The sequence below is a fragment of the Xenopus tropicalis genome, chromosome 3 (genome assembly GCF_000004195.4).
Source record: "Xenopus tropicalis strain Nigerian chromosome 3, UCB_Xtro_10.0, whole genome shotgun sequence".
NCBI lineage: Eukaryota > Metazoa > Chordata > Amphibia > Anura > Pipidae > Xenopus > Xenopus tropicalis.
Window position 1 is genome coordinate 118,148,426 of NC_030679.2, and position 15,984 is coordinate 118,164,409.

At 41.9% G+C, this 15,984-nt stretch overlaps 1 protein-coding gene across 3 annotated transcripts in view; it reads left to right on the plus strand.

Annotated features, from left to right (window-relative positions):
• Positions 1 to 10,292, plus strand: part of adamts7 (ADAM metallopeptidase with thrombospondin type 1 motif 7) — a 51,695-nt gene extending 41,403 nt beyond the window's left edge. For 2 of the 3 annotated variants that reach the window (XM_002932960.4, XM_004912583.4), the window contains one exon: positions 8,623 to 10,292. In XM_002932960.4, the coding sequence (XP_002933006.3) occupies positions 8,623 to 8,786 (164 nt within the window). In that variant the 3' untranslated portion in view covers positions 8,787 to 10,292. The remainder of the gene's footprint in view (positions 1 to 8,622) is intronic. The other variant, XM_031899259.1, reaches the window with a different exon arrangement.
• Positions 10,293 to 15,984: the final 5,692 nt, after the last annotated feature.

The window sequence follows — 15,984 nt, forward strand, 5'->3', positions numbered from 1 at the left end:
CACCTCACCAACATATTAAATTCACATCCTGCAGGGCTAATTAGCAATTCATTTAGATGCATGTTCTCTGGCTGCAAATAAATTGATCAGTTTGCAGAATACATTTGAATTTCTTGCTAATTAGCTATGCAGCCTGTGGAGTCGATATGTAGCTGGTATTAAATGTGCGAGGTGGGAATCCTGCTTCTGGCATGGAAATATGGTAGCTCTATATTCCAGTTAACATTTCAGGAGCATATTGATTAGAACATTGAACCATGCTGATTATGTTATAGATAGAGACTGCTATCAATTCTTAGGCCACACAGCCTTTTTCTGCTTGCTGAGAATCCGCTGCTAGAAGATTTTCAGCAGTAGCTGGCTTTCATAACTGTTTGTGGGAAGGGATGGTACAAGGGAGACAAAAAGGTGGCTGGACAACATGATACAGGGCATGTTATCTGCTTTAAGACAAAGACACATGGGGCAATTAGTCACCGCGACTCTTTAAAAAGTCTGTTGCGGTAACTAATCTGCCATAGGTTATAATAGAAATCGCTGCGACTAAACACTTGCGAATTTTCGCTGCACAGATTAGAAAAGTCCCGACAATTAATTACCCCGTGTGTCTTAGGACAATGGAAGGCATAGCAGCGTAGTATGATTCACTCTTGAGATGTGCATTGAACATACTGCAGAACCAACATGGGGGATGTTCTGTGATTTTATTATCTCCACATGACTTATTAGAGGGCTTTACAACTGGAAACTTTCCAGCTGCTGCTGAATTACCACTGCTAAAATATCAGGCAGACATTTTTCCCTTGCTTTCCAGTTTGCCCTATCTGACACATCCTCTTTCACTGCCTGGGAGACTATCCATTAAGTTCTCTGCAGTAAAATGCCATTACATCAAATGTGCATGGATTTTGTGGTAGAGATTATTAATACAGTGAATGTAGTGTTTGGCCTGTGCCTCCTTTTCTAGGAATGTATCACTGACTTTCCTCTGAACTTGATCATTAGAAGAAAGGGTTAATGCTCCTTAAGGAATAAAATATGAACTGCTGTAATTGCACACCAAGCATGAGGAAAGTTGAGTACCTTGCCTCAAGTGGAACAATATCTGTAGGCCACAAATTAGAGCCTGGAAAAAAATAAAATGAACTTTACATGCATTCCTGCAGACCACTTTTTTTTAAGAGCTGAATTTCCAGTTTTAAATTGGTTGAAATAGAATCCTAAAGTGCACAAGTTTTGAACAATGCTTAGACTGCAAGCTGCAATAACCAGGGCCTTCTTTTGGGTCCATCAGGATTTCTATGTAACCTGTACATTCCATGTACACACCCTTCTATTATACAGAGCTGCAGAATATGTTGCATGTTGATAAATACTAGGTAATAATAATTATAAGGGAGTCAGAATTAGTAGTTATCTATGAGGGAAAGTTAATTGGCAAGAAGAGTCAGTAAAGACACTCTCATAAATGTCATTTTGGTAACCTTGACAGACACAAAGACAGCCTTTCATCAGGTAGGTACAGACTTAATTTAGACAGAAACAGTCAGTTTGGTACTAACTGCCACCATGGCCAACAAGCACCTGTAACTCCCTAAGTTGTTTTTGGTGGAAAGGTGAGCCATAACTTTAACCATAAGTTTTTCAATTTCAAACAGGTTGCAAATTAAGAACTGCAGATGCTACTGCTGATATTGCATGTTGTTAGTAAATAAGCCATATAAAGTTTTTGTTTGTAAATATATATACCCATCCATAAGTTTAGTAGTTGCTTGGTATACTACTTGTAATGCAGTTGGCAAGTCTTAGCTCGTCACCACTGCCAGGGTCACACAAGGCTACAATTGACCTGGTAACCCTAGGCCACTGCTTTTGAAGCTCACATCAAAAAGCTCTTTGAATGAAGGCCTGGTACATTTTAGCATTATCTTTAAAGGAAAACTGAAGTTGTATAAAGAATTAGGCTAAAAATGCTACCAATTATCATTTGACCTTCTTTACTAGATCTGAGTCTCTGAAGATGTCCCCAGTAACTTCCCATCTTTTTTTTTTTTGCTGCTTTACAGTGCATGTTCTGTTGCCTTAGAGACTCACAATCAGGGCCGGAACTATGGGTAGACAGAATAACCACATGCCTAGGCCGCTAGGCACATACATCTGTTGCCTACCCCTAGTTTGGGCCCTTATCCCCCCACTGCCTGCAGGTCCCAAGCACCACCTGAATGCCCACGTTACGTCCTTTCCCCTGTCTTCACCATGGCCCCGCGCACTACTTCGCACATGCATGCACAAGCAGGGTTACCTAAGGTGCCCAGCCAGCTTGGTCCGGAGCAGCTCACAATATACAGTATATTGTTAACAAAGTCATATTGCAATGGGAATTAGAAATTTATTTTGCTTTACATTGCACGGCAGCTCAGAAACCAGTGCATTCTGCTTGATAATGTTATAATGAACCATGTAAAATCAGCTTCTATGACAGATAAATCTAATTTGTCTGCTTGGTGAGTGGCACTGAGCATGTGCAGTGTCACTGACATTCAAACCATGGCCTAACAAGATCCAAGATGAAAAGCATCTATTGACAATTTTGAAGGTATGGATCATTACTGATACTGGCCTGCTGAATCTCTTAGCTGGTGCAGTGAGATTAGTATAAAAAATACAGCATTTCAAGCCATGTTCATCTTTAGGTTTTAGCTCTCCTTTAATTGACTTCTCAGATTCTGGCTAAGAAGGCATAGGAAATAATAATATGGAACGGACAGGATATAAAATTCTGTGTACTTTTATGAGAACAATAAGTAATCAGGAGCAAAGCTGGAAGTGAAGTAATAAAAATAAAGGCCATTGTGTCTTGGGATATTCTCCTAGTCAGCAACCAGATGCTTCTTTGTTGGCGCTTGTAATGTGCCAGTGCTCCCTGACCCACACTCATTGCCCAACACCAGCTCAAACAACAAGAAAGTAACAGACAGCAAATTGCATTGTGCTGATATTTCTGCAGGTTACTGTTTGTCTTCAAATTCTTACATATTATCTGCCTCTAGTGACAGGATTAATACAATAAAAAGATCACAGAACAAAATAATAAGCATGCAGCCTTCTGCTGAAACACAGCATCCAGCTCTCAAGCTGGGCCGCAACAAAGTATTTCTCCTCCAACTATCTGTAGGTAAGATAAACCCCTGGAGGCATGTTTGGCAAAGAGGAAAAGTAACGCTCACTATGGCTTACCAGAGAGAAAGTCACAGCTCTCTATTTCTTTTTATTGTATTATTAAAGGGGAACACCACCCAAACACAACTTAAGCTTTTTAAAAAGTAAACATAACTTCAAGCAACTTTGCAATAAAAAATATGCAGCCTTTTTATTTTTAATATAATAATATGGTTTGGGTCCCTAAGCCTAGCCCTCTGCTCCCCTGCTGACCTGGCTGACTACTTTGAGACTCAAAAAAAACCCCATTACAGTAGTCGACTGTCCTCAGCCTGCCTTCAGCCTGCCTTCAGCCTGCATCCTTCCAATCCCACAATCCAATCCATGGCACATGTGGTGTCAATAAATAAAGGGAAATTGCAGTGCAATGCATTATGGCTTATATAGTCCCTGCATGCTATCTGTAAGCTGTAGAGAAGTTGTTAAAATTTTTAGAATCAATGTTTTAGTCCCTCCTCCCCTGCCAAATGATGCAGAAAGAGAAAAACTGTTTTGCAGCTGGATTTCAGCATATACAAATGGTATTTATTCATACTAATTCCAGTAATATGTATATTAGGGGTTTCTGTGTTGTGTGGGGCTTTTTAACAAATTTTGGTTTGGAAGCCAGAGTTCCCCTTTAAGAGCATATTTATGACAGGATGAAAATAAAGTGGCCTGTTTTCACCCCTTGATAAATATGCCCTTAAATCTTTTGATTTTCTTAAGTGAACACAGAGCTTGAGGGTTCCCTTCTGCTGAGCTGCGGTGAACTCTATTTTCATTCTGTGATAAATATTTCCCTTGAGATCTGATGAAAAGAAACGGAGATCATACAGAAAGCCCTTAGGTAGTTGGTACTGGCCACACAATGTACAATCTACTTTAGTGTGCAGCAGCTGTAATTCTGCAAATGTGACATCCCTGCTTTAAAATGTGCAGGGCACAGAGCACAGAGACCGGGATGTAAAGTGCCTCACTGTATAATGAGCGTCAAGTATCTGGTCCTCTCTCCTCTTCCACATATGATAAGAATGGCGCTGTCTGTAATTGATAGAATAAAACAGGCCCCAGTTGGCTTGAAGGCTAATAACTTCAGCATGGACAAGTCACTGCTCCCTCGAGACACGTGCCAAATCACCCTCACAGCTGTCTTGTTCTGCTGCATTCAAAAATATACTTGTTTGTGTATCCAGAAATATATATTAAATGTAATGATATACTTTTCCCAAGGAAAACAGATGCACATAAGAAAGCATCCGGGGGGTGGAGGGTCAATTACTTGTGTTTTTCCCTTCTTGCTTCATTAGAACACATATTCTTGTAGAGAGGGAGCCAGCTGGTAGCACTATAAATATTGTGGAATTTCAACTCTACTTCAGTGGCTGGAAAGTATAGTTTCATCGTAGTTGAAGAAAATCTCTAACTTAAAGTCTGACCAGGCAGCTACTTATTGCCCTTAGTGTGGTAATTCAATAACAGACAGGCCACCAGTCAGTTTGCCGACAACGGGTGATAAGGCTGTTATTGCAGCTGGGGGTAAATAAGGATGACTTTGGATAAGCAGATATGTCTGCATTAAGGCAGACACTGTTCAGCACTGGTGTTAAAGGTGGCCATACACGGACCGATTTTTACTTACAAACGACCGATTCCCGAACGATCCGATGCTATCGTTAAGTTATCGTATAGTTGGTGGTGTACGAACGATCGTCGGCCCACTAAACGAGCCGACATTATCGTCCCCAAAATCGATCGGCCAGGTTTAAAAATTTTGGTCGTTTAACGATAAAATCTGCCAGTTGGTGTGAGTGTCAGACATTTGTCTTTCAACGATTGTTCTCTGCGCATGTCACGATTGCCAGCAGCGGAAGTCAACGACATCGATCGTACGTAGATGTACGATCGTAGGTATTTTACGATAATGATGCGACAAAATCTTTCCCGAATTATCGTTGCCCGTGGATGGCATATCGTATGGGAACTCGATCGCCATACGATCGTTTGTCGATATAATCGTTCATCGCACAACGAGCGAAATCGCCTCGTGTATGGCCACCTTTATTCAACAGATACTTGCCCTACAATTACATCAAACTTTCAGTGCCAGAAAGAATGATTGTGTTTCAATGGGACTAGAGAGGTCCTGGACAAAATGCCTCCTAAGCTGGCATAGATCTATCGATCGATCGATCTATCTATATATCTATTATTAGGTACATCTATCTATCATTAGATACACTGAGAAAAATCAGAAAACATGCTCAGTAATGACTGTAACTTAAAGGAGAAGGAAAGGTTAAAACTAAGTAAGGTTTATCAGAAAGGTCTATGCAAATACAACAATAAACACTTACAGTAATATTGCTCTGAATCCTCTGTCTAAAGAAACATGGCATTCCTTTGCTTCTATTATGTATCATGGGCTTCTGTATCAGATTTCCTTTTCTCAGCTCAAACCTCCAGAGCAGGGCTGTGAGCCTGTGCAGCTTGCGCCTCTCTCCCTCTCCTCTTCCCTTCCCTCCTCCCCCTCCCCTTCCTGCTGTAATCTGATCCCAGAACTTCCAGGCAGCAGGCAGGGAAGTGACCTCGGACCAGGGTTGGAACTAGGGGTAGGCAGAAGAGGCAGCTGCCTAGGGCGCAATGATTGGGGGGTGCAAGGCAGGAACCTCTCCTGTCTACCCCTAGTCTGCGATCCATTTTGCGGCACTTTGCATTGCAAACACACACACACGGGGGGGTGCGCGATTCAAGTCCAGGGGCAAGGTGGCCGACCAGGTTGCCTAGGGCGCCCAGTCGGCTCGGCCCACCCCTGACTCAGACCGAGCTAATATGGCAGCTGCTATCTTAAACAAACACAGAGAGCTTCTAGTACAGTAAAGCATTCTACAGAATAAATATAGTGTTCTCGCTTGCTCTATTGTGACTATTCTGTTGGGAAGTAACTGCTTTCCTTTTCCTTTAACATACTGATCACATGAGAACTCAGGGGATGTAACAGTACAGTAAGCCTAAACCCCCTTAAAAGGTTTGAACCACTAGGCCTTGGTCTATAGCACCTTTACCTTCCCTGCTGCTTTATAACATTAACCATTTGTTTCCTTAGTTACCATGGTAGCTATTTCAGATCTAACTTAAACTATTTTGTTATGGATAGATACTCAAATCTGTACCCACCCATAATGATTTGGCCAAACCAACAGCCATAATAAATACGTTTCTGCCTAATAAAAGAAAACATAATTCTAAGCAACTTTCCAATGTGAATTTATTGAAAATGTTCAGAGCTTTAAAAGTTATTTATAAATGTAATTGCTATTGAGAGCAGCATTTGCTGGACTCCTGGTTGTTACTTTTTAAACAATGTTGCAAAGGTCAGTCTCCTCCAGCAAGGCAAAGACTGAAAAGGACAAACACTGCTTTTAATAGCAGTTATATATATATACAAATAACTCCATTACAAATTTGTAACAAATGTATATTGCAAAGTTGTTTTAACTCCCATGAATTTCTCTTTTCAATGTACTAAGTTGTTATTTTGGCTGATTGGCAGCTGTTTGGCATCTAGGGCTCTTACTATTACTCCTAAAAATGCTTTCCTTTTAATTTTCTGCTTGATTCCTTTCAACCGTGCTGAGAGTTAGATGTGCCAATATTTCTGCTGCAATTTCATTCCAAACCAATGTCAAGGTCATAGATTAAATGATGTCCAAGAACCGAGCCCAGTACTGATCCTGCTAGAACTTTAGTCCAATTATGTTACATTTCTAACACTGCCCTATGTAATCAGGTCTAATCCCTTTAGGTAGTTCTATAGAATCATTTGTTATGATGGAATATCCAGTGACCCCCACACATCCACTGAAGTAGCCCCTGCTGCCATTCATGCACTCCGTATCCTACATTTCCTTATTTAATTAAACTACTGATGGGGATAGGTTGGTAAGCAATGAGAAGCAGTGTTACAAATACAGGATGAGAGACAGTCATATCCATATTGTGCATAAATATAAGGAAACTGCAGGCTAGAGAGTTATATGACATTTCTATTTCAGTTGTTGCTTAGAAGCTGGATGTAGGGTGAGTCTAGCCAAACCCTGGAAAATATGATGTGCCAAATTATTTTGGAGTTTATACTTAGAGCTAATGAGTTAAAATGACGGAATCCCTTTAATATAAGTTAAGGTTAAGAAACCAATGCTACAGGCTGGAAGTGAGAAACAACATGATTTTTTTCAGCCATTATAGAAAATCTGCCCCTCTGACCTGATGCATATAGAAATCTACTGGGAGGAAAACGCCTGAAGCAAAATGAAGCCTTTGAAGTCGCTTTCCTTATAAAATTCCATCCCAGACTCCAGGCACAGGAAAGCTATCCGGTTTCTGTAACAGATTTCAGACACCAAACCTCCAGTTTCCTGCCTGTTCTTTATATTAAAGACAAAGTTCTCTCCAGAACCTGCTACTTATCAGGGGCTGTATGGCTTTTCCATCTGAAATCCACATCAAATCGAGTGGGTACAGACTAGAAATGCAATAAATACACAAGCACATTATTATCCAAGGATATTGAAATCTTAAGATCTACAGTTAGTTTAGTACAGGTATCAGTGTATATATACATATTTATATGTGAGTGACTAGATAGGTCTGTATATATATGTGTATACAGTATATGTGCCTTGGGGTTCATTTGGAGGGGCTGATGGAATTTTGTGTTTTTTCAAATTGATTATGTATCTATGGAGAAGCTGAACATTTACTATGTATTGGACCTGAATAATATTTACAACAATTTTAATAATACAACAGTTATACCAACAATATCTCGTCTTTAGAATCATCAGCATCATTTATTTTTTATGGTATAATCAATTTATACACATAATGCAACAAACAGTTTAGAAGTGAGCCCAAATGTTTATTTGGAATGACTAAATCACTGAAATATGGTATTTGCAGGTAGCACAGCACACTGGGCATTGTAATTAACTATTCCTGGATGTCTAAAGCTGATAAGTGGCATATGCCAACTCAAAGAAGAACACAGTTTGTAGAACAGAGATCCAGGGGTCAGACTCGGCCCGGTGGGTCCTGGCCCTAGTGGGCCCTAGCGGCCCAGACCCGACCCTTGCCAGCGTTCCCCCGGCCTACAGTGTTCCTCCCCTGATGTGTTAATCTTAGGTGCACTCAGGGGAGGATGTCGGGCGGGGGCCCCTGCGGAGGGTTAGGGAGGCTAAATGGGGGGGACCCTTGTGGGGGGTCAGGGGGTGCAGCGGAGGCCCCTAGGGGGTGCGGGGGATGCGGCCGGTGGGAGCACCTGCAGGCCCCCTGGGACAGCATCTCCGGTGGGCCCTGCACCCCCCAGTCTGACCTTGGGGATCCCCAACTTTTGTTTTTTAACTATTTTTGTCTTTCTTGTAGATGTCTCCTGCATTCGGGATCGACTCACATTCAGCTTCTGTAGGACCCTAAAGATACTGGGTCGGTGCTCCCTGCTGACTGTCCAGGCTCAATGCTGCCACACATGCCAGTCTAACATCCTAGGCTCTCGTGAGCTAAATAACCAACGTCTATCACGAAGGTGAGAATAACAACTGTGTCCAGTGTCTCAGGGACAAAGTCACGTGGAAGAAATCCTCTGGACATGTGCCAATACTATTAGGGTATCCTCACCACTACTGGAAAAAAGTCCAAACATCTTGTCCTGTGTCTCCTTGCTGTGGCTGCTCCTGCTCCTATTTCTTGAACCATACACAAGACTGTACTATAGGTTCATCATTTAGCCAGGACTTCTCAAAGAGGGCAGACAAGATGAATGTACTAGTGGAGGAAAGGGTAATCTATGCATCTTGCACGGAGGACCATCTCCAGGAGACCTGTCCAAAATTGCATTGTTTAGCCTTAACACGTGGTGCTATGTCAGCATGTGACCTCAGTTAATTTCCCACTGGCTGGCCAGTGAGGCCATTTCTTGCCCACTATTTCACTGGGCTACCTGGTGCTTTAGATATCAACTTCATAATTCTGGTATTATATTCTAGCTGCATTATCATACTGCTGCCATTCCCAAAGCTCACTACTCAAGCTGTGAGCAAGGCATTGTCTTTGTTTCTGGCTATATTATGATATTAATCATTTTTTCAGATTTATGCACTGATCATTATCAGGGACATGCGTATGGTGGAAAAAAAATAGTTTATAAAGCATAGCCACCTCATTTGTATTCCATTGACCAGTATGGCTGAGTCCAGAAGAAATGAAAAGTGCAGATAAATGTAATCCAGGATGAGGACTGGGACCTCGTATGGAGTATGGTGTAATGTATGAGCCCATAAATATCCTATTTTCTATAACAATGATATATTCATGTTGGTGCTGAGCAGCTCATGGCTGCAATTACAAAATTAGATGTATATAAACCCCACATATGAACATATGGATCACCTGCCTGGAAACAGTAGCATTTCTCTTGCTATTTTTTGCCCTGAAAAATATTATAACTGGTTGCAGATAACTGTAACCATTTAATGGAACAGCGGGCCAGTAACATATACCAGAAGCACAAGTTCTCCCAAAGTTAAATAGGTCATCAGCAACCTGAGTAGAGACAGCACCCTACTGGCTATATACTTGCTGTAATAAACTGGGCCATTTATTTCTGGACCATTAAGTTCTCTGTATATTAGGGTACAGGAAAACATGAAGCAGAACAAGTACTCTGAGTATCATATACATTGATACGTAGGTAGGACTATCCTAGTGTTCCCTCTTCACCCCAGCTGCAAGTGATTCATATGGACAAAGCAATTTAAAAAAAAAAAAAAAAAAAAAGTATATTTTAAAACTACAGGTACAAGACACCTGATGGCTCAGGTACAAGCCTTGTTGCAGTACAGTTTCAACTCTGGGCAGTCTTTGTTTATGGGTATCTGGAAAATGTCACTAAAGTAATAGATAAAGCTCTGTCTGAAGATCCATGAGGACTATCCTTCTACCTAAATGTTAGAAAGGGACCAGTATTAGGGTTGAGGCCCAAGGTGTTTTAAAGGGAACCTTTTATCACAATAAATGGTTTTTATGAGTTTTTGAAAGAATGTTTGTGTTGAGTTCATTAGAGGTTTTAATTCTGGCAATTCTGCAATGTTCTCTTTTAAATTTTTGTGGTTGTGTTTAGTGCCATTTCCTCAAACGTGCAAGTCTCCCACCACTGATATATTCAAAATTCATGGTATTTCAAACATGTTGCAGCACAATTCATAGCCAGTGGAAGCATTCTAATACAGCCTTTTGGAGCTATGGAGACAAGAGACTAACCGTGATATTGTATAGCCACAGCTTACCCAGTAACAGAATTCATATTATTTTTTCTTCCTGCTTCAGGGCTGTTTTTTTACATGCTCAGGCAGGGGTTGTTCTTGGACCCGCTAGATACCTGTAGTGTTTTACACTGCATTGATTTCTATATGCAATAAAGTAGGGTGAAGGAGCTTGGGAGCTCCTACTCTATGGATATACCTTTACATGCAGAGATCAGTGCAGAGGGAACGCCACCAATAGCTCCTTCAGTGGTCCAAGCCTTGCACCTTTTCTCCTTGGCAAATCCGGACCGTGACATCACAGGGGAGGGTGGGGTAATGCAGTCAGTAGGTGGGGCAATAAAGCAACAGACCAAGATTTGCCAAATTTCACAACTATTATGGCCATTTTATACAGGGTTTCAGAATGCTGAAACTGCACAGGCACTACATGTATTCTAGTCTGCTAATAAGACTCAGGTGAGGTGCACACTACAGGCTTTGTGCAGATCCTCGGTATGTAAGTGAGCACACTTTGTTCGGCCTTCCTCCCTGATGACACACAGGGCAGACTCTCAAACACATCTAATGTTTGTTCAGTGATTCCCAGGAAAGAGAAACTCAACACTAAACACAATAGGCGTATTAATAACTCCGCAAAGCTCTGGATTAAGCGGATATGCAAAAAAATAAAAGAACAAAGACACAAGCTCCTGGGCCTTCTCTGCTTCCTCTACAGCCACATCAACAGTTGCACACTTATACTTGGCTATCATCGCTAACCATCTCTCTGGCTTCTCTTTATCTGGATCTCATCACTAACCATCTCTCTGGCTTCTCTTTATCTCACCCAGAGACTCAGAGTGGGATCTCTCCACTAGGCAAGAATTAATGGACGGAGGTCAGAAGTTATTTCTGTCCCCTTTGGATGTGTCAGAGCCTAAGCACGGTGAATAAAATACAGCTTTGGGTTGTTTGAGGGAAAGCCATTGCTGGTTATAAATTAGTAAATCAGTTCAAATATGAAAGGTTTCTGTTGATTGATGAAGGGAACAAAGAACTGACCAAAAGGACAATGTTCTTATATGCTTCAGTCTCTACTCCACCACATGTTTGTATAACTTTATTTATAAAGCGCCACAAGGGTACGCAGCGCTGTACAGTCTTACAGAATACAAAATTACACACAGGGAGGACAAGTGATATAATAAATAAATACAGTAAAATATATATAAGTGCCATGTGGTATGAGACACAGTAGGAAGGAGGTCCCTGCCCCATAGAGCTTACAGTCTAAGTCTCTATTACACCTCAGCCATAGTTTACTGAAGCTTTTTCCATTTGCTAATGACTTTATTATCAGACCTGCATTCTTGCTTAAGTCTCTTGTCCTAGACTTTACGGTCATCTTACATTTGGGTGAATCTGCTAATATATTTGAAGGTTTCCTGTGTGGGAAGAAGTCTGAACTCCTTGGCAAGTAGCTTCTTACACACAGCAAACAGATCACAGAACTATAAGTGGCTGCCCAGACTCATCTTCATAGTTATTAGACTAATGCAGCTTAGTACATATTGCTACTCTGTGTGACAGTATATTGTACTACTCATAATTAATTTAATTGTAATTTAAGTATATTGCTGTTATTAATCTGCATTGTTTGCTGTAGGAGTGGCTGATCCTGAAACATGAAGAATTCAATCCCCATACTAGCAATACAAATCAGCTCCTGAAATGCACTTGGTATTTCAATGTAAATAGTGTTCACAGTAAGTGGCTGCAGATACTCTTATTAGGGAAATATGCCTTATTCACCAGAACTGTGTTAATCATAACATTTCACCTCTTTAAATGCAGCAAGTCCAGCCGTGACTATACGTATGTTCCAGACACATTTAGGGAACATTTTTCAATGACTTGCACTTTCAATTTAGAGTATAGGGCATGCACTGAACCCACACTCATAAGCACTGGAGTCGCAAAAATATCAAAAAGGTTTTTTTTTACATCCCTCTATTAGCTAAGTTTTAATGGCAATAGCCCTGAGAGAAAAGGTTTATACTCAGGTGTTCTCTACACAGCAAAGCAGCCAATGTTTTCAACCTTATCACCTTTAAATATGATCTTTATGCAGTTAGTAAATAAGCATGCTATTTGGTTTTTTAGATTCCAATACATTCAGCCAGTAAACATGGCTGATATTTAATCAGCATGCATTTTGTGGGATAGCAGGATTTACTTGCAAGGATTTTAAATAGTAGGTATGGATTTACCATTAAACATTAGTAATGATCTATAGTAACATAGTAAGTTAGGTTGAAAAAAAGACACCATCACGTTCAACCATATATATAACCTGCCTAACTTCTAGAGGGGAAAAAATTCCTTCCGAACTCCAAGAGGGCAATTGGACCAGTCCCTGGATCAACTTGTGCCAAGAGCTATCTCCTATAACCCTGTATTCCCTCACTTATACTGAGAGCTATCTCCCATACCCCTGTATTCCCTCACTTGTACTGAGAGCTATCTCCCATACCCCTGTATTCCCTCACTTGTACTGAGAGCTATCTCCCATACCCCTGTATTCCCTCACTTGTACTGAGAGCTATCTCCCATACCCCTGTATTCCCTCACTTGTACTGAGAGCTATCTCCCATACCCCTGTATTCCCTCACTTGTACTGAGAGCTATCTCCCATACCCCTGTATTCCCTCACTTGTACTGAGAGCTATCTCCCCTACCCCTGTATTCCCTCACTTGTACTGAGAGCTATCTCCCATACCCCTGTATTCCCTCACTTGTACTGAGAGCTATCTCCCATACCCCTGTATTCCCTCACTTGTACTGAGAGCTATCTCCCATACCCCTGTATTCCCTCACTTGTACTGAGAGCTATCCCCCATAACCCTGTATTCCCTCACTTGTACTGAGAGCTATCCCCCATAACCCTGTATTCCCTCACTTGTACTGAGAGCTATCCCCCCCTACCCCTGTATTCCCTCACTTGTACTGAGAGCTATCTCCCCTACCCCTGTATTCCCTCACTTGTACTGAGAGCTATCCCCCCTACCCCTGTATTCCCTCACTTGTACTGAGAGCTATCTCCCCTACCCCTGTATTCCCTCACTTGTACTGAGAGCTATCTCCCATACCCCTGTATTCCCTCACTTGTACTGAGAGCTATCTCCCATACCCCTGTATTCCCTCACTTGTACTGAGAGCTATCTCCCCTACCCCTGTATTCCCTCACTTGTACTGAGAGCTATCTCCCCTACCCCTGTATTCCCTCACTTGTACTGAGAGCTATCTCCCATAACCCTGTATTCCCTCACTTGTACTGAGAGCTATCTCCCATACCCCTGTATTCCCTCACTTGTACTGAGAGCTATCCCCCTACCCCTGTATTCCCTCACTTGTACTGAGAGCTATCTCCCATACCCCTGTATTCCCTCACTTGTACTGAGAGCTATCCCCCTACCCCTGTATTCCCTCACTTGTACTAAGAGCTATCTCCCCTACCCCTGTATTCCCTCACTTGTACTGAGAGCTATCTCCCATAACCCTGTATTCCCTCACTTGTACTGAGAGCTATCTCCCCTACCCCTGTATTCCCTCACTTGTACTGAGAGCTATCTCCCCTACCCCTGTATTCCCTCACTTGTACTGAGAGCTATCCCCCCTACCCCTGTATTCCCTCACTTGTACTGAGAGCTATCCCCCCTACCCCTGTATCCCCTCACTTGTACTGAGAGCTATCTCCCCTACCCCTGTATTCCCTCACTTGTACTGAGAGCTATCTCCCCTACCCCTGTATTCCCTCACTTGTACTGAGAGCTATCTCCCCTACCCCTGTATCCCCTCACTTGTACTGAGAGCTATCTCCCCTACCCCTGTATTCCCTCACTTGTACTGAGAGCTATCTCCCATACCCCTGTATTCCCTCACTTGTACTGAGAGCTATCTCCCCTACCCCTGTATTCCCTCACTTGTACTGAGAGCTATCTCCCTACCCCTGTATTCCCTCACTTGTTAAGAATCCATCCAGCCCCTTCTTAAAGCTATATAATGTATCAGCCAGCACGACTGATTCGGGGAGGGAATTCCAGAACTTCACAGCTCTCACAGTAAAAAATCCTTTCCAAATATTTAAATGGAACCTCCCTTCTTCTAAACGGAGTGGGTGCTCTTGCGTCCTTTGGAAGGACCTACTGGTAAATAAAACATTAGAGAGATTATTATATGATCCCCTTATATATTTATACATAGTTATCATGTCACCTCTTAAGCGCCTCTTCTCCAGTGTAAACAGACCCAACTTGGCCAGTCTTTCTTAACTGAGACTTTCCATACCCTTTACCAACTTAGTTGCCCTTCTCTGGACCCTCTCTAATTCAATAATGTCCTGTTTGAGAGCTGGAGACCAAAACTGAACAGCATATTCTAGATGGGGCCTTACCAGCGCTCTGTAAAGGGGAAGAAAAACCCCCTCCTCCCATGAATCTATACCCCTTTTAATACAGCTCAAAACCTTGTTTGCCCTTGCAGCTGCTGCCTGGCATTGCTTGCTACAGCCAAGTTTATTATCTACAAGGACTCCAAGGTCCTTCTCCATTATGGATTTGCCTAGTGCAGTCCCATTAAGGGTATAAGTGGCTGCATGGGCATGACCTTACATTTATCCACATTAAATCTCATCTGCCACTTAGCCGCCCAGATTGCCAGTTGGTCAAGATCCTGCTGCAAGGATGCCACATCCTGGATAGAATTGACTGGTCTGCAGAGTTTTGTGTCATCTGCAAACACTGATACATTACTCATAATACCCTCCCCTAAGTCATTTATGAACAAATTAAACAAAAGTGGACCCAGTACAGAACCCTGAGGGACCCCACTAAGAACCTTATTCCAAGTAGAGAATGTACCATTAACAACCACCCTCTGTACCCGATCCTGTAGCCAGTTTTCTATCCAAGTGCAAACGACTTCACTAAGAACATCAGACCTTAGTTTAGAAAGCAGTCGTTTTGTCTGCTTTGCTTTGGCAAAATCCAAATAGATTATATGTAGTATAAATAAATCTAAAGCATCTGGACTTGTTAAGTAATCATTGAAGACGTTTCAATACTCATCAGAGCAGCTTCTTCAGTTGGACTGACTGGTATGGGAAGTCCTCAGCATATGAACTCACAGAGGTGTGAATGCTGTGGAGTTACTTTGAAAGGATTACCAAAGTATCATGCAACTCATTGAAACAGGTGTTACTTGTTAGAGTTGCATGAATGGATGTGTGAAGAGTTCTGCCGGGGTACAGATGTTAGAACAGCATTGAATGTAGCAGACAGATGGTGTCGAAGGCCCCCGCCTCTGTTTAGGGATGGTTTCTCCACTTTAACATGAATAGCCTCTTTTACACCTCTTTTAAACCAGTTGACGTTGGACATTAAGGGGCACATTTACTAATCCACGAACGTCCGAAATGCGTCCGAAA